The sequence below is a fragment of the Littorina saxatilis genome, linkage group LG8 (assembly GCF_037325665.1).
Source record: "Littorina saxatilis isolate snail1 linkage group LG8, US_GU_Lsax_2.0, whole genome shotgun sequence".
Classification (NCBI taxonomy): domain Eukaryota; kingdom Metazoa; phylum Mollusca; class Gastropoda; order Littorinimorpha; family Littorinidae; genus Littorina; species Littorina saxatilis.
Genome location: NC_090252.1, coordinates 57113818 through 57129702, shown reverse-complemented (window position 1 = coordinate 57129702; position 15885 = coordinate 57113818). Strand labels below are relative to the sequence as shown.

Below are 15885 nucleotides of genomic sequence, written 5' to 3'. Positions count from 1 at the left end.
GTATGCTACAAAGTATTCGCGGGTACATTTTAACTCGCAACAAACATCATTTCAAATATTCGTATTGCTTAGTCATTCTGCTTGGCAAAAAGGAGCATCACGAACAAATATGCGTTAATACATGAAGTCAAATAGCGTCCTACTTTGTTTTAACAGCCTCAACCCCCCCCCCCCCCCCCAAAAAAAAAAAAAAAAAAACAATTCCCCCCAAAAAACGTCAATTCGGTGTGTGTGGAATTGCACCACGAAAAGAATGGCTTTCCGCCAATCGCTACTATATATGAGATAAAGCCATGTTTCAGTTTAACTCGCATTGACAATCCAGAGAGACTTGAATTGTGTATTGGGGCACTGCAAAGTTGTCGAGTCTTTAGGAGGCTCGCAGTGAACGGGTATATTAAAGACAGGTGCAATATAACCCTGAGACCCAACCAGTAACAAATATGAGGATTTATTGTTCACCCCACATTCTATCCACTTTTGAAGTATATCGCATTGCTACAAATAAAAATAGCGTACGCTTACTCTAATGACAGCACCATTTGCATATTCATAAGTAATGATGCTACACAAGGACAACAAACGTCACAAAGGTTGCTAGTGCGCAGATGATACAAACTACACGGAAACAACATGTGGAAATAAATGTGTTTGGCTGTACTGTTTCATCTGTACATAACGCCTACTTCTTTGTGCACTCAACACAAATAATTATACAGTCGACAGCCTACTTTTTCTTTGAATTCGATTAACATACGCCAACACGTGACGCACATTTCAACTGTTTCATCGCTCACTACACACAGCAAACATATCACGAGCATTACTTGTCAGTTTGCAACGTTCCAGAACAATTATGGGAGTGTGAATCTAACAGCTTATGTCAACGACATACGTAATAATAATAATAATAATAATAAGAACATTTATATAGCGCTAAATCAAAAACTTTCGTTAAAAAGGCTTGCTCTAAGCGCTTGACATCTAAACTAAAACGTCATTCACACTCTTTACAATGATGTACAAGAACTTCATGTCACACTCTTTCATTCAGTATAGCACCATTCACACAGTTGTTATTCTGTACAAGACAATAAGTTAGTCTAACATTTAGAATGTTCATAAGATGAAAACAAGAGAAAACCAGACTGATTAAAACAACTGCTTAGTGCTAACAAAGCATGAATCTTAATGATAACGTAATACATGTTTAACTGTTACGTAACATAGCCATGACAATCCTGATATCCATGAAAGACCTACACAAACACTGTGGCTGCGTCAAGCTTGGATTGCTCCTTACTAAACGTACAACATTCAATATTAAACACTCATCAACTCTGTCTTTAGTTCACAAATCTCTGTACACATCAATCGCGTTACACCATATTGTCTGTTATTTTGGCACTCTCAGCTAAGAGTATTGAGCACACAACTTCACAAATCCAACGACCTGCGCCCGTGGAATAGTATACAATATCCTCTTCGAAGCACGAAAACCAAGGCCATCTGATATCACTGTAGTACATTTACGTCACATGTCATTTAGCGTATCCCAGGTCACATAGGACATTCCTCACAATCATCAACTCATGACGTCATCTTCCTTTAATGACGTTCTGGATTTGCCTGTTCGTGCACATTGGGAATGATTCCCCCAAAAAAGAAGAACATCGTTTCCACCACTCTTTTTAATATGGCAACACTTTTATAGAAGTTGTTTTATTTATCAGACATTCGTGAGGCGTTCTGAAGTCACAACCCATAGAATAGAGATACTATGCAATGTTAGACGTCTGTCTAAATCTGAAATATTAGTCCGTGTCAACAGGGAAAATAGTGATGTGTAAAGGTTGAATACTTTGGTATGACATACACAACGAGATACTTTTGTATTCATGAACACTTGCGATCAGTATGTTGCATTGTTTTTTTCACCGTTATTGGAGTTTTCAGTTAATGCACACATCCTGATGAAAATAGCACAAGCGAAGTTAGTCAATCGGGTGAATGTGTATGAACTCGTTGTATATTAACAATAGTCCCTTCATACAATAGGATGTTTTCAGTACTAGCAATCCATCAGATAATGAAGAGATTAACTGTACACTCACATCAATAAACACTCGCACAGGTCTTACACTCGTGCAGACTTTTTCGAGTGTAAGGGACTATTTGTGACGAGTATCAGACACAAAGAAAGTCACTTTTAAACGCACTTTTCTAGAGCAGAAGCACATTCTTGACGTCAATTGTAAGGACTGCTTTTCAAAATAGTCCCAGAGAGATATCATGTCACAAACAGATGCACGTATCTTAAACAGGTGTACACTGTTGACGTCAGTTAAAGGGACTGCCTTTGAGAATAGTCCCCGAGGAAAATAACGTCACACACACTGTAGAAATGACGACGGTCCACACTGAAGAAAACGTGGACACTCCCGAGCCATGAACGCTGGATTCCGATTCGGGGGTCTGTTCATTTCCGAGAAGAACTTGCGATTCGTGGGAGTCGTGCGGAAGTCGAGAGTAATGCACACTCCCTCCGATACCCGACTTTTCGCTCGTATCTGGAGAAAAAAAAGGCAGAGACATCTCAGATGGGGTTCGTTGGTTGTAGCAACAAACACGAGTTTTATCACAGAAAAGTTAAAATGCATGCGAAGACACCTCCGGTAATCTCTGATAAAAACGTCAGACAGACAGACTGACAAACACACACACACACACACACACACACACACACACACACACACACACACACACACACACACACATACACACACACACACATACACACATACACACATACATACATGCATACACACACACACACACACACACACACATCCTGCACCCCCCCTCCACACACACACACACACACATACTTTCTGCCCCCACACGTACACACCCACGCCGACTCACAAACCAACCTGTATCATTAGCAGTGGTAAAGAGAAATGTAGACAACTCGGAGTCCCCGACATGGCTGTGTGCGATCATGGTGGTCCTGTAGTATGTCGCCTCTTTCAGGCCAGAGATGACCAGGGTCTTGGCTGACTTCTGAACCTTCACCCTGTGCTCCGCGCCAATCACCTCCAGGATATGCGGGCCTGTTCTTCCGTCAGACACACGGACCTGTGCCGATGAACAGTTTCAGGAGTAATTTCATGTAATGTGTGTTCAATGACAAAACTGTAGCAAGAAAGGCGACGATAAACAGTGATGATGACGATGATGATGGCTACGATATTCACTGTCGACGATGCCGCCACTGCCGCTTCTGGTTCTGTTGCTGCTGCTACTGATGATGATGATAAAGATGATGATGGGAAGAAAGAAAAGCATGTGGTGCGATTTGTTACGTTCTTTGAATGTATCTCTCTCTCTCTCTCTGATCATTTCGGCGTCTGACTTATCTTTCCTTTTATAAAGGGGCGGTATTATTTTTTTCTGTATCCATAACTCAAGTTGTTATTCCAGCGTGGGCGACGCAGACTGAACATATATTTCAGCAAAACGAAACAGAACAAAATAAACAAACACACTATCAATTACAACAACAACAAAAAGGAAAAAAGGGTTTTTATTACTCACAGGTGCATATCTGAGAGTGTACCCCGTCAAGGACGCCCCGTGTGTAGCGGGTGGTAACCATGACAACACGTAAGCCCTGGGGTACCCACCCGAGGGGTCCGATATGAACTGTACTGCATCTGGGGGTGCTGCAACATAGGTCAACATATACAATATCACAGTACAGGCCTGAAAGTGGCGAGTATTTTACTGGCCATGGCGAGTAGAAACAGGTAACTGGCGAGTAGAAATGTTCATCTACTCGGCAAATGCGAGTACAGTTGCTTAAACAAATTGTTGGTTTGGCTGGTAAAGTTTGCTCTCTGCCTAGTAAATGTTCAGAATCACTAGCGAAACGCGAGTACACCATTTGTTGGACGTTCAGGGCTGCAGTAATTTCAGTTTTGATATGACAGGTTCGGCTATAGTTATGCTTCTTCTTTGAGCGTGGATAAGACGCAGGCCTGTGTGTGGAGATGTGTCCGGTCTCCCAGGTCAACTGATGGGCAGACTACTAATGCCTTATCCCCCTTCGTGTGTACACGTAAGAAGAAGACCAAGTGCGCACGGAAAATATCCCGTAAGACATGTCAGAGGTCGAAATGGATAAGAGGATACATATGTCTTGAAAGTTCGTTTCCCCTATGTTCTTTTTGTTACTGACAGCATAACAAATACATGTTCAGTTAGTATCATGCAATGAGTTTTGAAAATGTGCTCTGAATCTAGAAGAAATTAGGCAGTCAAAGCTAACGCTTGTCTGTAACAATCATATCTATATGCGGAATCTCTTTTTGTTTCTTCATCCAGCTCTCTAAATACAAGATGTGAAATTCAAAGACATGAAAACCAGACACCTAACATTACGTAACGATCATGTGCCTGATCCCCCAATAGTGTGTAAACAACTGTACGACATCTCTTACACAAAACCGTGTTTTTTTTAGATTGCAAGGTTTTGCACTCACCATAGAGGGGCAGCTTGGTGACGAGGTAGGTGTAGTTGGAGTGGGCGATGGCGTTGGCGAGCTGCAGACTGACACGGTACTCGTGGCCTGGGTTCAAACCCGTCAGGTTCCAGTGCTGGCTGGAGTTACTGGCCTTGGCTGTCACCGCTGTGGACATCATTGAAAACCGTTGATTGGATTCGTTGATATAAGCTTTATGCTTGAGTTCGCATCCCCTACACTTTTGTTTAAATCATGTAATTTGAACACAAAACTGGGTTTTCTTGCTTTTTTTTTGTACTCGCTTCTTGGGCGTATGCAGGTGCAGCTTTCAACATGCTCAGTGACGTAAAGAGCAAGAGAGAGAGAGAGAGAGAGAGAGAGAGAGAGAGAGAGAGAGAGAGAGAGAGAGAGAGAGAGAGAGAGAGGGGGAGAGAGAGACAGACAGACAGACAGAGAGTGAGAGAGATAGAGGGAGATAGACACAGAGAGTGAGAGAGAGAGAGAGTGAGGGGGGGGGGCAGAGAAACAAAGACAAAGATAGAGCGATAAACAACCTCCCCCCCCACACACACACACACACACTAATCCAATTGTTTATCGATTTGAGCATTTCTAGACTCGACCGCCGATAAATCACAACCGAATAAAGCACGCATTGTCTGGCATTGCTTGACGTACATACCCTTATCAAACTCAACAACCTCCCCTCCGACTTCAGAGATATCCTCATAGCGTGCGATGATCCGGTCCGCAGGCGGAAGCCCCATGTCCGCGGGCATGCGCAGTTTGAGGACAAGCCACGTGGGCTTCTGGCTGTCAATGGACACTTCGGGTGGTTGTGGCACTTCTGAAAAGACATATATGTCACGACAGATATCTGGATTCGTTCAGCTTATTGACAACGTAAAAGAAACAGCTGTCAGTACATACAGTCATATTTGTAAAATGCGTCTTTGGAAATTCAGTGTAACAAAGCCATCTTGGAACGAACATGGTTGGTGCCAATCTCCAGTGCATGTGAAGTACCACAATCTACGCTCAGTACATGTTGCGCTCAATAGCAGTGCTTAAACAATCCACCAAACATGCACATACACATACAGGGGCGGAGCAGTTAAGCCCGAGGGGGGGGGGGGGGGGGGGGGGTTACAACCTGGGGTCCAGGGGTCGGAAGAGGTGGGGTACCGTGGGGGGGTCTGGGGGGCAAAGCCCCCCTGAAGCTGAAGAATGTTAGCTATCTTATAAACAATTTGTGGCTTATCCTTGATCAACTGGTGTCAGTAGCCACTCATTATTTCTTTTAAAGATAGTATTAAATAATGGCAATGTATATTCCATGATATCTGCTCCCGACATCATATAGTATGGTTAGAAGAAAGACATGTTGCATAGGAGTGGCAGTTAAAACTGTACAAACATGATACTGATTAAACAATTAACACTTTCCCCGGCTTTACAGACACAAACAATTTTTTTTTTTTTTTACAGCCGAGGGGGGGGGGGGGGGGGGGGTCCGGAACCCCTGTAACCACCCCCCTAATCCGCCCCTGACATACAACACTGTTTTGATTTAGGTCGCATACATATTTCAAACAAGCACAACATTTCGCTCGAACTTGCAGGACATAACGAACAAAATAAAAAGTGTTACTATGAAGGTAGACAACTCGTCAAGGAAAACTTACTTCCTTCCAGAAGTTGAATGAGAGCAGTCGTCTCCCCTGCAGTGTTGTATGCAACGCACGAGTAGTTTCCAAACACGTTGTTCTTAGCAAGCTCTGGAAACAGCTGCACGGGAATAATTGAATCAGTTTAGAAACAGCACAAACATTGTAGACACATAAAACAAACAAACAGACACGCAACAACAAAAAAAACCAAAAAAAACCCAAACAAACCCGAATATTCTTTGTTCAAAACGTCGTAATTATGCTGAATGAAATACAAATCACTAATGGGCTTAATATGTCATTACAACATTGCTTCTAGCGGTGTGATGATGTTTTCCCCCTTAATAAAGTGTTGGTAAATTCCTGGCCACACTTGTGTTACATTTATCGGCTTACCCACACACACACACACACACACACACACACAGACACACACACACACACACACACAAACACACACACGCACACACACACACACATACACGCATGTACACACACACACACACACACACACGCACACACACCACACATTTATCAATACCTGAATAGTTATATTGGTCATCTCTCCCTCGGTTTCTTCAATGATCTTCCAGTGTCCGTCTCCGTCACCCATTGCGTCATTCTCATTAATAACGTTACTTTCTGTGTCATTGACGTCATTACTGATGATATGACGCACTATCCCCTTGGGGCGATGAGTGCACGTCACACGAGGACTTGGGTCAGCTTTAAACTGAATGTGAAGGTTGGGGATGTGTCCTGGCCATCCTACCGTCACTCGTTCGTGTATAACCGCAATTGGAGCATCTAGAAACAATCAAACATATGTTAAGAAAAAACAAACATGGTAATGGACTACGTCACCATTGCATGCACAGTCATACGGTGACACAAGTAGTGTTCTGCTGCTGATAAGTCAGTAACCGAGAAAAAGGTCGTTCTCGAAATTCTTGCCGGTTCTTGGGAGGCATGCGGAATAAATGACATAATGTTTCACGTGACGTCATTAATTGCATTATGACGTCTTCTCGAACTTTGTTTCGCGTTTGACGTCAAATATTTCACTTCAAAAAGAAAAGCCTTGGTTTCTTTGGTCGATGTCTTTTGTCATTAAGAATGTGTTTAACTGTGGTTATGATCTTGTTCAGCAGCTCCCCTGAAGTTCTCACAGACCTCCGTTCTAATTACGATTTCGGCTTCCGCAGCTAAGGGGGTTAGGGTTTATTCAGCCATGCCTACTGCCTCCTGTGTGCCCTCATGTTGCCAACTCTGTGCTGTGTTCATGATTACTATCATTAAATCCTATTGAAACTGTCACCGGTCTTGAGGACCTTAGATACTGCTGTGTGATTGGAATTGCAGCTACAATTTGTAAATGAGCATTCCTCTCTGCATGTCTGATGCTGAAATCTGCTCGTAATAGTCACGAACTAACGAACCCATCAAGCTTGGTAAGTCACAGCATCAGTTCTTATTAAGTTGTTTGTTGTGTTCATTGTTTGTCCACCAGGCCAATAGATCGAAGACTTGTTGCGAAAAGCATGCCAGAAACGAAAAACACTGCCACATCATTGACTTTTATTTTCCTTGACACGTAGGGTTTCGATTTAGCTTTTATGTTCCCTTCGGGTGACGTTCCTAATTTTGTTTAGTAACATTGGTTTAATTTAAATATGTGTAATGTTAAACTTGTGGGGTCCTGATTTGGCCTACATGGTCCGCTGGACCCAAAAAGCAACAACTAACTAACTAACTAACTAAATAGGTCGAAGTTCTTGTGAATGTTTCGTTTTGTCGATAGTTAAACGTTCCAATGTAACTCCAGAAACTCCTCCCAAATGGTCAAATCAATAGTACCACTATGAATACGTTTTTAAGAGTAGACCGAGAACAAAACAGAGAATACGATTTTTTTTTATTTTTTATAAATAAGATCAATTCTGAATCGGTCTTGGATGCCGGCCCTGGGTTCAAGACGAGACAACAAATTACAAACAAATATGTCTTGGATGTTCATTGAGCTGAGGTGCAGAATATACCTGCGCAGTGTCAGCGGCACAGACGACGCACTGCCTATTATTTATGCCGCGATAGGGATTATGACGAGTACTTTGCCTGTTTTCCTTCCATGCAAAGTGTAGCGGGCTGGGATAATCTGCAGTGCGTCGTCGGTCCTGCTGAAGTTACATAGGTGAGCGGAGCCCCTTAACAATCCGGTGTTTGAACGCCGTGGCGTTAGATTGGTTGAAATTGAGATGTGTTGTGATTTCAACGAATCAGGCCCCGTTGTTTGTTCTCACCCGTTTAAATGGAACCTACTTTCGCTTCGGCCCTGGGTTCTCAAGCCGAGGAAAAACCCAAACAAACAAGTCTTGGATGACCTCGTGGTTCTCAAGACGAGGAAAAACCCAAACAAACAAGTCTTGGATGCCTCCTGTGTTCTGAAGACGAGAAAAAAACACAAACAAACAAGTCTTGGATGACCCCGTGGTTCTCAAGACGAGGAAAAACCCAAACAAACAAGTCTTGGATGCCTCCTGGGTTCTCAAGACGAGGAAAAACCCAAACAAACAAGTCTTGGATGACCCCGTGGTTCTCAAGACGAGGAAAAACCCAAACAAACAAGTCTTGGATGCCTCCTGGGTTCTCAAGACGAGGAAAAACCCAAACAAACAAGTCTTGGATGACCCCGTGGTTCTCAAGACGAGGAAAAACACAAACAAACAAGTCTTGGATGCCTCCTGTGTTCTGAAGACGAGAAAAAACCACAAACAAATAAGTCTTGGATGCCTACTGGGTTCTCAAGACGAGGAAAAACCCAAACAAACAAGTCTTGGATGCCTACTGGGTTCTCAAGACGATGAAAAACCCAAATAAACAAGTCTTGGATGCCTACTGGGTTCTCAAGACGATGAAAAACCCAAACAAACAAATCTTGGATGCCTACTGGGTTCTCAAGACGATGAAAAACCCAAACAAACAAGTCTTGGATGCTTACTGGGTTCTCAAGACGATGAAAAACCCAAACAAACAAGTGTTGGATGCCTACTGGGTTCTCAAGACGATGAAAAACCCAAACGAACAAGTCTTGGATGCCTACTGGGTTCTCAAGACGAGAAAAAAAACACAAACAAATAAGTCTTGGATGCCTACTGTGTTCTAAAGACGAGGAAAAACACAAACAAATAAATCTTGGATGCCTACTGGGTTCTCAAGACGAGGAAAAACCCAAACAAACAAGTCTTGGATGACCCCGTGGTTCTCAAGACGAGGAAAAACACAAACAAACAAGTCTTGGATGCCTCCTGTGTTCTGAAGACGAGAAAAAACCACAAACAAATAAGTCTTAGATGCCACCCGTGTTCCCAAGACGCAAAAAAACCTACAAACAAACATCAAACAAACACATAAATAACCATACTCACACATGACACGCAGTGACAGTGTAGCACGTGCAGTGCCCGGCTTGTTGGCGGCCAGACAGACGTAGAGACCGGCGTGGTGCGGCTGGACACTGGGGAAGTGGAGCTGACTGACCGTCACTGACGGCGTCCCCTCGCTCTGACTGGTCTGGGCCACCGCCCCGGGTATCCCGCCCTCTTGCACTGCTGCTGACTGGTGAATAAAGATGACTAGATCAGTAAAGACACGTATCGCATAACTAGATTCATACATGAAAGGATGGCAAGTCCAAGCATTGTAGTTAAGAACATATGACTTAAATAAAGAAGATATTATCACTCTGACTGGTCTGGGCAACTGCCCCGGGCATCCCGCCCTCCTGCAGTTCTGCTGACTGGTGAATAGAGATGACTTGATCAGTACAGAAACATAACTAGATTAATAAAGGTGGAAAAGCATGTTATCAAAGAACATATGGCTTAAATGACTTGATCAAAGGCTGGTCAAGGCCACCGCCCCGGGTATCCCCGCCCTCTTGCACTGCTCCTGACTGGTGAATAAAGATGACTCGATCAGTAAAGAAACGTATCACATAACTAGATGTATACATGAAAAGAGGACAAGCGTTTGAACTATAAACATAAGACTGTAGTGACTTAAATAAATAATATATTATCATTCTGGTTCCACGTATTCCGCCCTCTTGGACCAGTGACTGTAGAAAAAAAGCTAACTCTGAGTCGATAATGTGAAGAGTTCAGGTGAAAAGTGTGCACATACTAGGGTTAAATGAAGCGTGGTGGGGCTGGACATGTACAACGGGACAGCCGGCAATGGGGACCAAACCGAATGTGCTTTCAGACACACAATTACGAGAGACATATGACACCCTGGAGGGGCAGAAGCCGTCAGGGAAGTCAAATAACCAAATCGCCTCCAGACTCAGATAGCTTGTGAGCAGAGGCTACAGCTCCACGCGCTCTTTAAAATGTGCCTCCAGTCACGCATATATGACCTTAGACGGCCGAGGCTGTGGCATTTAAGGCTTCGTTCAAACAAACCGCCTCCAGACAAACTACCAGACGGCAAGGCACTCGCCCCTGGTCCCGTGACAACACAAGTCACTGCTTGATGTAGGTGACAAGAGACCCACAACGGCAGCCCTGACTGCGGACGTCCAACCCATGCGGTAATTTGGGTACACACAGCGCGGCTCTGCCTGGGTAGGGTGGTCCGGATGAGAAACGGTGGAAAACAGGAAACAAGTTACACCCCCCCCCCCCCCCCCCATTGCCCTCGTCGCTGAACAACCCCAGCCCAGTGCCCGAATGTCCATACGGCCCTTTTAGCAACAGCCGTATCAACTATAGCGCTTTCACACAATGACCCAGCCGGGTCTCTAAACCAACTCCGTTACTACTTGACACCAACCTCCAGCTCTGGTGCTTTGATGGCTAAGAGTTCAAGCACAACAGCCAAACATCCTTCGCGGTGGCCCTTTTTTGGTGTTCTTTTCAAATCTAAAGTCGGGGTAACACCGGGGTACATGCCCCTAATGGTTTAACTGTGCGGGCGTTAAACAAACATTTATCATGTGGACAGTGGGGAAGTGCAGCTGACTGACCGTCACTGACGGCGTGCCTTCACACTGACTCGTCTGGGCCACTGCACCGGGTATGCCACCCTCTTGGGCCGCTGCTGACTGTTAAACAGAGCAAGAGACAAGAGTTCAGCTGTCCGTGTGGAAAATCGTGCACTGACTTTCACTACCGGCGTGCTCTCAAATTGACTCGTCTTGGACACTGCATTGAGTGTATACCACCTTCGTGCACCGCTACTGATTGTTGAAAGCAAGAGTTTAGCTATTCACCCTATGGGGGTCAAGTCTTTTTGGTTTGGAAAGTATCGTTCATACGAAAGGAGGGTGATGAGGGGGTACACGCATGAGGTTCTCACTACGGCTATAGCCATGGCTAACATTACGGTATCTCTTTCATAGACCTGATAGTAGATAGTTTTAAGCATGGACCTCGCCATATGCACTGAGACAGGAAACACATTTGCCTCGGTTTCGAATAACAATACCAGCGGAAGAGACGACAAAAATACTAACCAATCAACCGATCTTTTCTCTGGATTGACAAAAGGCCGTAGTTTGCATCAAGGCTGAACGCACACATGACTGGTTCCTCCCACCGACTTACATGAGCTCCTGATCTCCATACCACACGAAGCCATATAACAAACAGGGTCCTACACATAACGTAGTCGACACATGTCTATAACGACCACCCAAGGGACCTACTAAAAGTGGTCGTTATAGATCGGTGGTCGTTATAGACCGGTGGTCGTTATAGACCGGTGGTCGTTATAGACCGGTGGTCGTTATAGACTGGTGGTCGTTATAGACTGGTGGTCGTTATAGACCGGTGGTAGTTATAGACCGGTGGTTGTTATAGACTGGTGGTTGTTATAGACCGGTAGTCGTTATAGACCGGTAGACCGGTGGTTGTTATAGACCGGTGGTCGCTATAGACCGGTGGTCGTTATAGACCGGTGGTCGTTATAGACCGGTAGACCGGTGGTTGTTATAGACCGGTGGTCGTTATAGACCGGTGGTCGTTATAGACTGGTGGTCGTTATAGACCGGTGGTTGTTATAGACCGGTGGTTGTTATAGACTGGTGGTTGTTATAGACCGGTGGTCGTTATAGACCGGTGGTTGTTTTAGACCGGTGGTCGTTATAGACCGGTGGTCGTTATAGACCGGTGGTTGTTTTAGACCGGTGGTCGTTATAGACCAGTGGTCGTTATAGACCGGTGGTCGTTATAGACCGGTAGACCGGTGGTTGTTATAGATCGGTGGTCGTTATAGACCGGTAGACTGGTGGTTGTTATAGACCGGTGGTCGTTATAGACTGGTGGTCGTTATAGACCGGTGGTAGTTATAGACCGGTGGTTGTTATAGACTGGTGGTTGTTATAGACCGGTAGTCGTTATAGACCGGTGGTTGTTATACACCGGTGGTCGTTATAGACCGGTGGTCGTTATAGACCGGTGGTCGTTATAGACCGGTAGACCGGTGGTTGTTATAGACCGGTGGTCGTTATAGACCGGTGGTCGTTATAGACTGGTGGTCGTTATAGACCGGTGGTTGTTATAGACCGGTGGTTGTTATAGACTGGTGGTTGTTATAGACCGGTGGTCGTTATAGACCGGTGGTTGTTTTAGACCGGTGGTCGTTATAGACCAGTGGTCGTTATAGACCGGTGGTCGTTATAGACCGGTAGACCGGTGGTTGTTATAGATCGGTGGTCGTTATAGACCGGTAGACTGGTGGTTGTTATAGACCGGTGGTCGTTATAGACCGGTGGTCGTTTTAGACTGGTGGTCGTTATAGACCGGTAGACCGGTGGTTGTTATAGATCAGTGGTCGTTATAAACTGGTGGTTGTTATAGACTGGTGGTTGTTATAGACTGGTGGTCGTTATAGACTGGTGGTCGTTATAGACCGGTGGTCGTTATAGACCGGTGGTCGTAATAGACCGGTGGTCGTTATAGACCAGTGGTCGTTATAGACCGGTGGTCGTTATAGACCGGTGGTCGTTATGGACAGGTGGTCGTTATAGACCGGTGGTCGTTATAGACCGGTGGTCGTTATAGACCGGTGGTAGTTATATACCGGTGGTTGTTATAGATTGGTGGTCGTTATAGACCGGTGGTTGTTATAGACTGGTGGTTGTTATAGACTGGTGGTTGTTATAGACAGGTGGTCGTATTAGACCGGTGGTTGTTATAGACCGGTGGTTGTTATAGACCGGTGGTCGTTATAGACCGGTGGTTGTTATAGACAAGTGGTCGTTATAGACCAGTGGTTGGTATAGACAGGTGGTCGTTATACACTGGTGGTTGTTATAGACCGGTGGTTGTTATAGACAGGTGATCGTATTAGACCGGTGGTTGTTATAAACCGGTGGTCGTTATAGACCGGTGGTCGTTATAGACCGGTGGTTGTTATAGACATGTGGTCGTTATAGACCGGTGGTTGTTATAGACAGGTGGTCGTATTAGACCGGTGGTTGTTATAGACCGGTGGTTGTTATAGACCAGTGGTTGTTATAGACCGGTGGTTGTTATAGACAGGTGGTCGTTAAAGACAGGTGGTCGTTATAGACCGGTGGTCGCTATAGACCGGTGGTCGTTATAGATCGGTGGTCGTTATAGACCGGTGGTCGCTATGGAAAGGTGAATTATACAGAAACAACACATCGCTGGGGAAGTTTGGGGTGGTCAAAATGGGCAGTTGGTCGGCATCAGAAGGTAGTCGCCAGGGCAGGTTTGATTGTAGTCTTCACCCAATGATCAGATGCAACTTAGAAGACATAATTATTGGGGGACTGGTAGCTCCGTTGGTAGAGTGCTGGACTTGTGATCCGAGGGTCACGGGTTCGAATCTTAATTGACAGGGACGGAAATCGATCAACTTTATGTGCAGACTCTGAAACAGTACCCATGTTCCAAACCCAGTGGCAGGTAAAAGACCTCGGTCAATCTGCCAGGTGGCTGATTACACCTAAACACGCACACACCTGAGAAGCGCGACTCTGTTGCTGCCAGCTTTCCATTGGGAGGAAGCGGCCACATTTCTCAGCGATGGGACAATAAAGTAATGACAATGAAAATCAAACAAATGGTGGACTCACCGACCACTGTGACTGTGGGATTTGATGTCGTTTCCACGTGATGTGTGACACTGGCACACTCTCCACCTTGCACAGCAAGGCGGCAGTCGTGTTCCGCGCCACTGTGGCATTCTGGGTCAACGTGATCTTGGGGTATGCTGCAACAATGACACACGCTGGCGATATACGAAGCTTGTTCATGAAGTTTTAAAGGTAACGAAATGTGTGGGTGTTTTTTTAAGCAAAATTCGCAAACATTGCTAGACACACGAACATACACTCCATCCTCCATTAATTATATTAATCAATAAATAACAACATCAACAAAAAGAGCAACAACAATATCAATAACAACTACCACCACCTCCACAACAACAACAACAACAACAACCACAACAACAACAACAACAACAACAACAACAACAACAACATATCAATTATCATGTGTTCTGTGTGATTTACAGAAAATAATGTTATGCAACTGTGGTAATTCCTAATTGTAAGCTTTGGTCTCGATGTGCTCGCGCCAGAACCATACTTAATCATGAGTACCTGATAATTAGGCATGATCACATGACCATTATCAATGTTCGTTTGTCAGTGATATTGCTAATTTTGTTATACCAATGCAATTAGTTTTACATTATCTGGTGTTTGCGCCAACAAGCCTTCGTACAGATTATGTGTTTTTGTGTATGTGTGTGTGTGTGTGTGTGTGTGTGTGTGTGTGTGTGTATGTGAACGCGTGCGTGCGTGTGTGCGTGCGAGCGTGCGTGCGTGCGTGTGTGTGTACGTGCGAGCGTGTGTGCATGATTATGTGTGTGTGTGTGTGTGTGTGTGTGTGTGTGTGTGTATGTGTGTGTGTGTGTGTGTGTGTGTGTGTGTGCGTGTGTTGACTTACAGACAACCTGAAGCAGGGTATCTCCCCGCACCGTGTGGTTGCCGTGGTTTACGCTGCACGTGTATCTCCCACTGTCCAGGAACATGGCCCGGTGTATGCGTAGCGCGCCGCTCCGCTGGTTCACAGACAGGCGGGAGTCCAGCTTGTTCACGTCCTGCAAGCAGGAATTGTTAGCATCATATTTATCATTATGATCGTCGTCGGAGTAGGCGGTGGCGTCGTCATCGTCATCATCATCATCATCATCATCATCATCATCATCATCATCATCATCATCATCATCATCATCATTAACAACAACAACAGCAGCGTCGTTGTTGCCATCATTGTCTTCGTCGTCTTCGATATAATCGCCATCATCATCGCCGTCGTCTTCGTGGGCATCGCTATCAGCATTGTCATGGTCATCAGCAGTAGCATCATCATCATCAGCATCGTCTCCGTCATCAGCGTCGTTGCTATCGTCATCATCGCAGTTGTGAATGTTTATTAGCACAATCGACATTAATAACTTGCACGACCGAACGTCTACAAGAAAGTATGCAAGGGCTTCATGAAACGTAAAGTTTCGATTTCAGTTCCCAATTGAACATTCTAGAGTTCTAATCTGATGACGCAACATTGTGGGGAAATGATGCTACCTGGGCTTAATTCGATCCGCAATCAGCATGATGCCACACCTTTTTAGGAACACAATCTGACTGA

At 44.8% G+C, this 15885-nt stretch overlaps 1 protein-coding gene across 1 annotated transcript; it reads right to left on the bottom strand.

The window, feature by feature from the left end:
• Window positions 1-209: 209 nt before the first annotated feature.
• LOC138973922 (fasciclin-2-like) lies at window positions 210-15325 on the bottom strand. Its single transcript, XM_070346628.1, has 10 exons — window positions 15181-15325; window positions 14301-14437; window positions 9622-9811; window positions 6738-7003; window positions 6212-6314; window positions 5209-5373; window positions 4545-4691; window positions 3598-3725; window positions 2934-3138; window positions 210-2570 (listed from the first exon to the last, which is right to left on the bottom strand). The coding sequence occupies exons 1-10, from the start codon at window positions 15263-15265 to the stop codon at window positions 2341-2343; spliced, it is 1656 nt and encodes a 551-aa protein (XP_070202729.1). The 5' UTR covers window positions 15266-15325; the 3' UTR covers window positions 210-2340.
• Window positions 15326-15885: the final 560 nt, after the last annotated feature.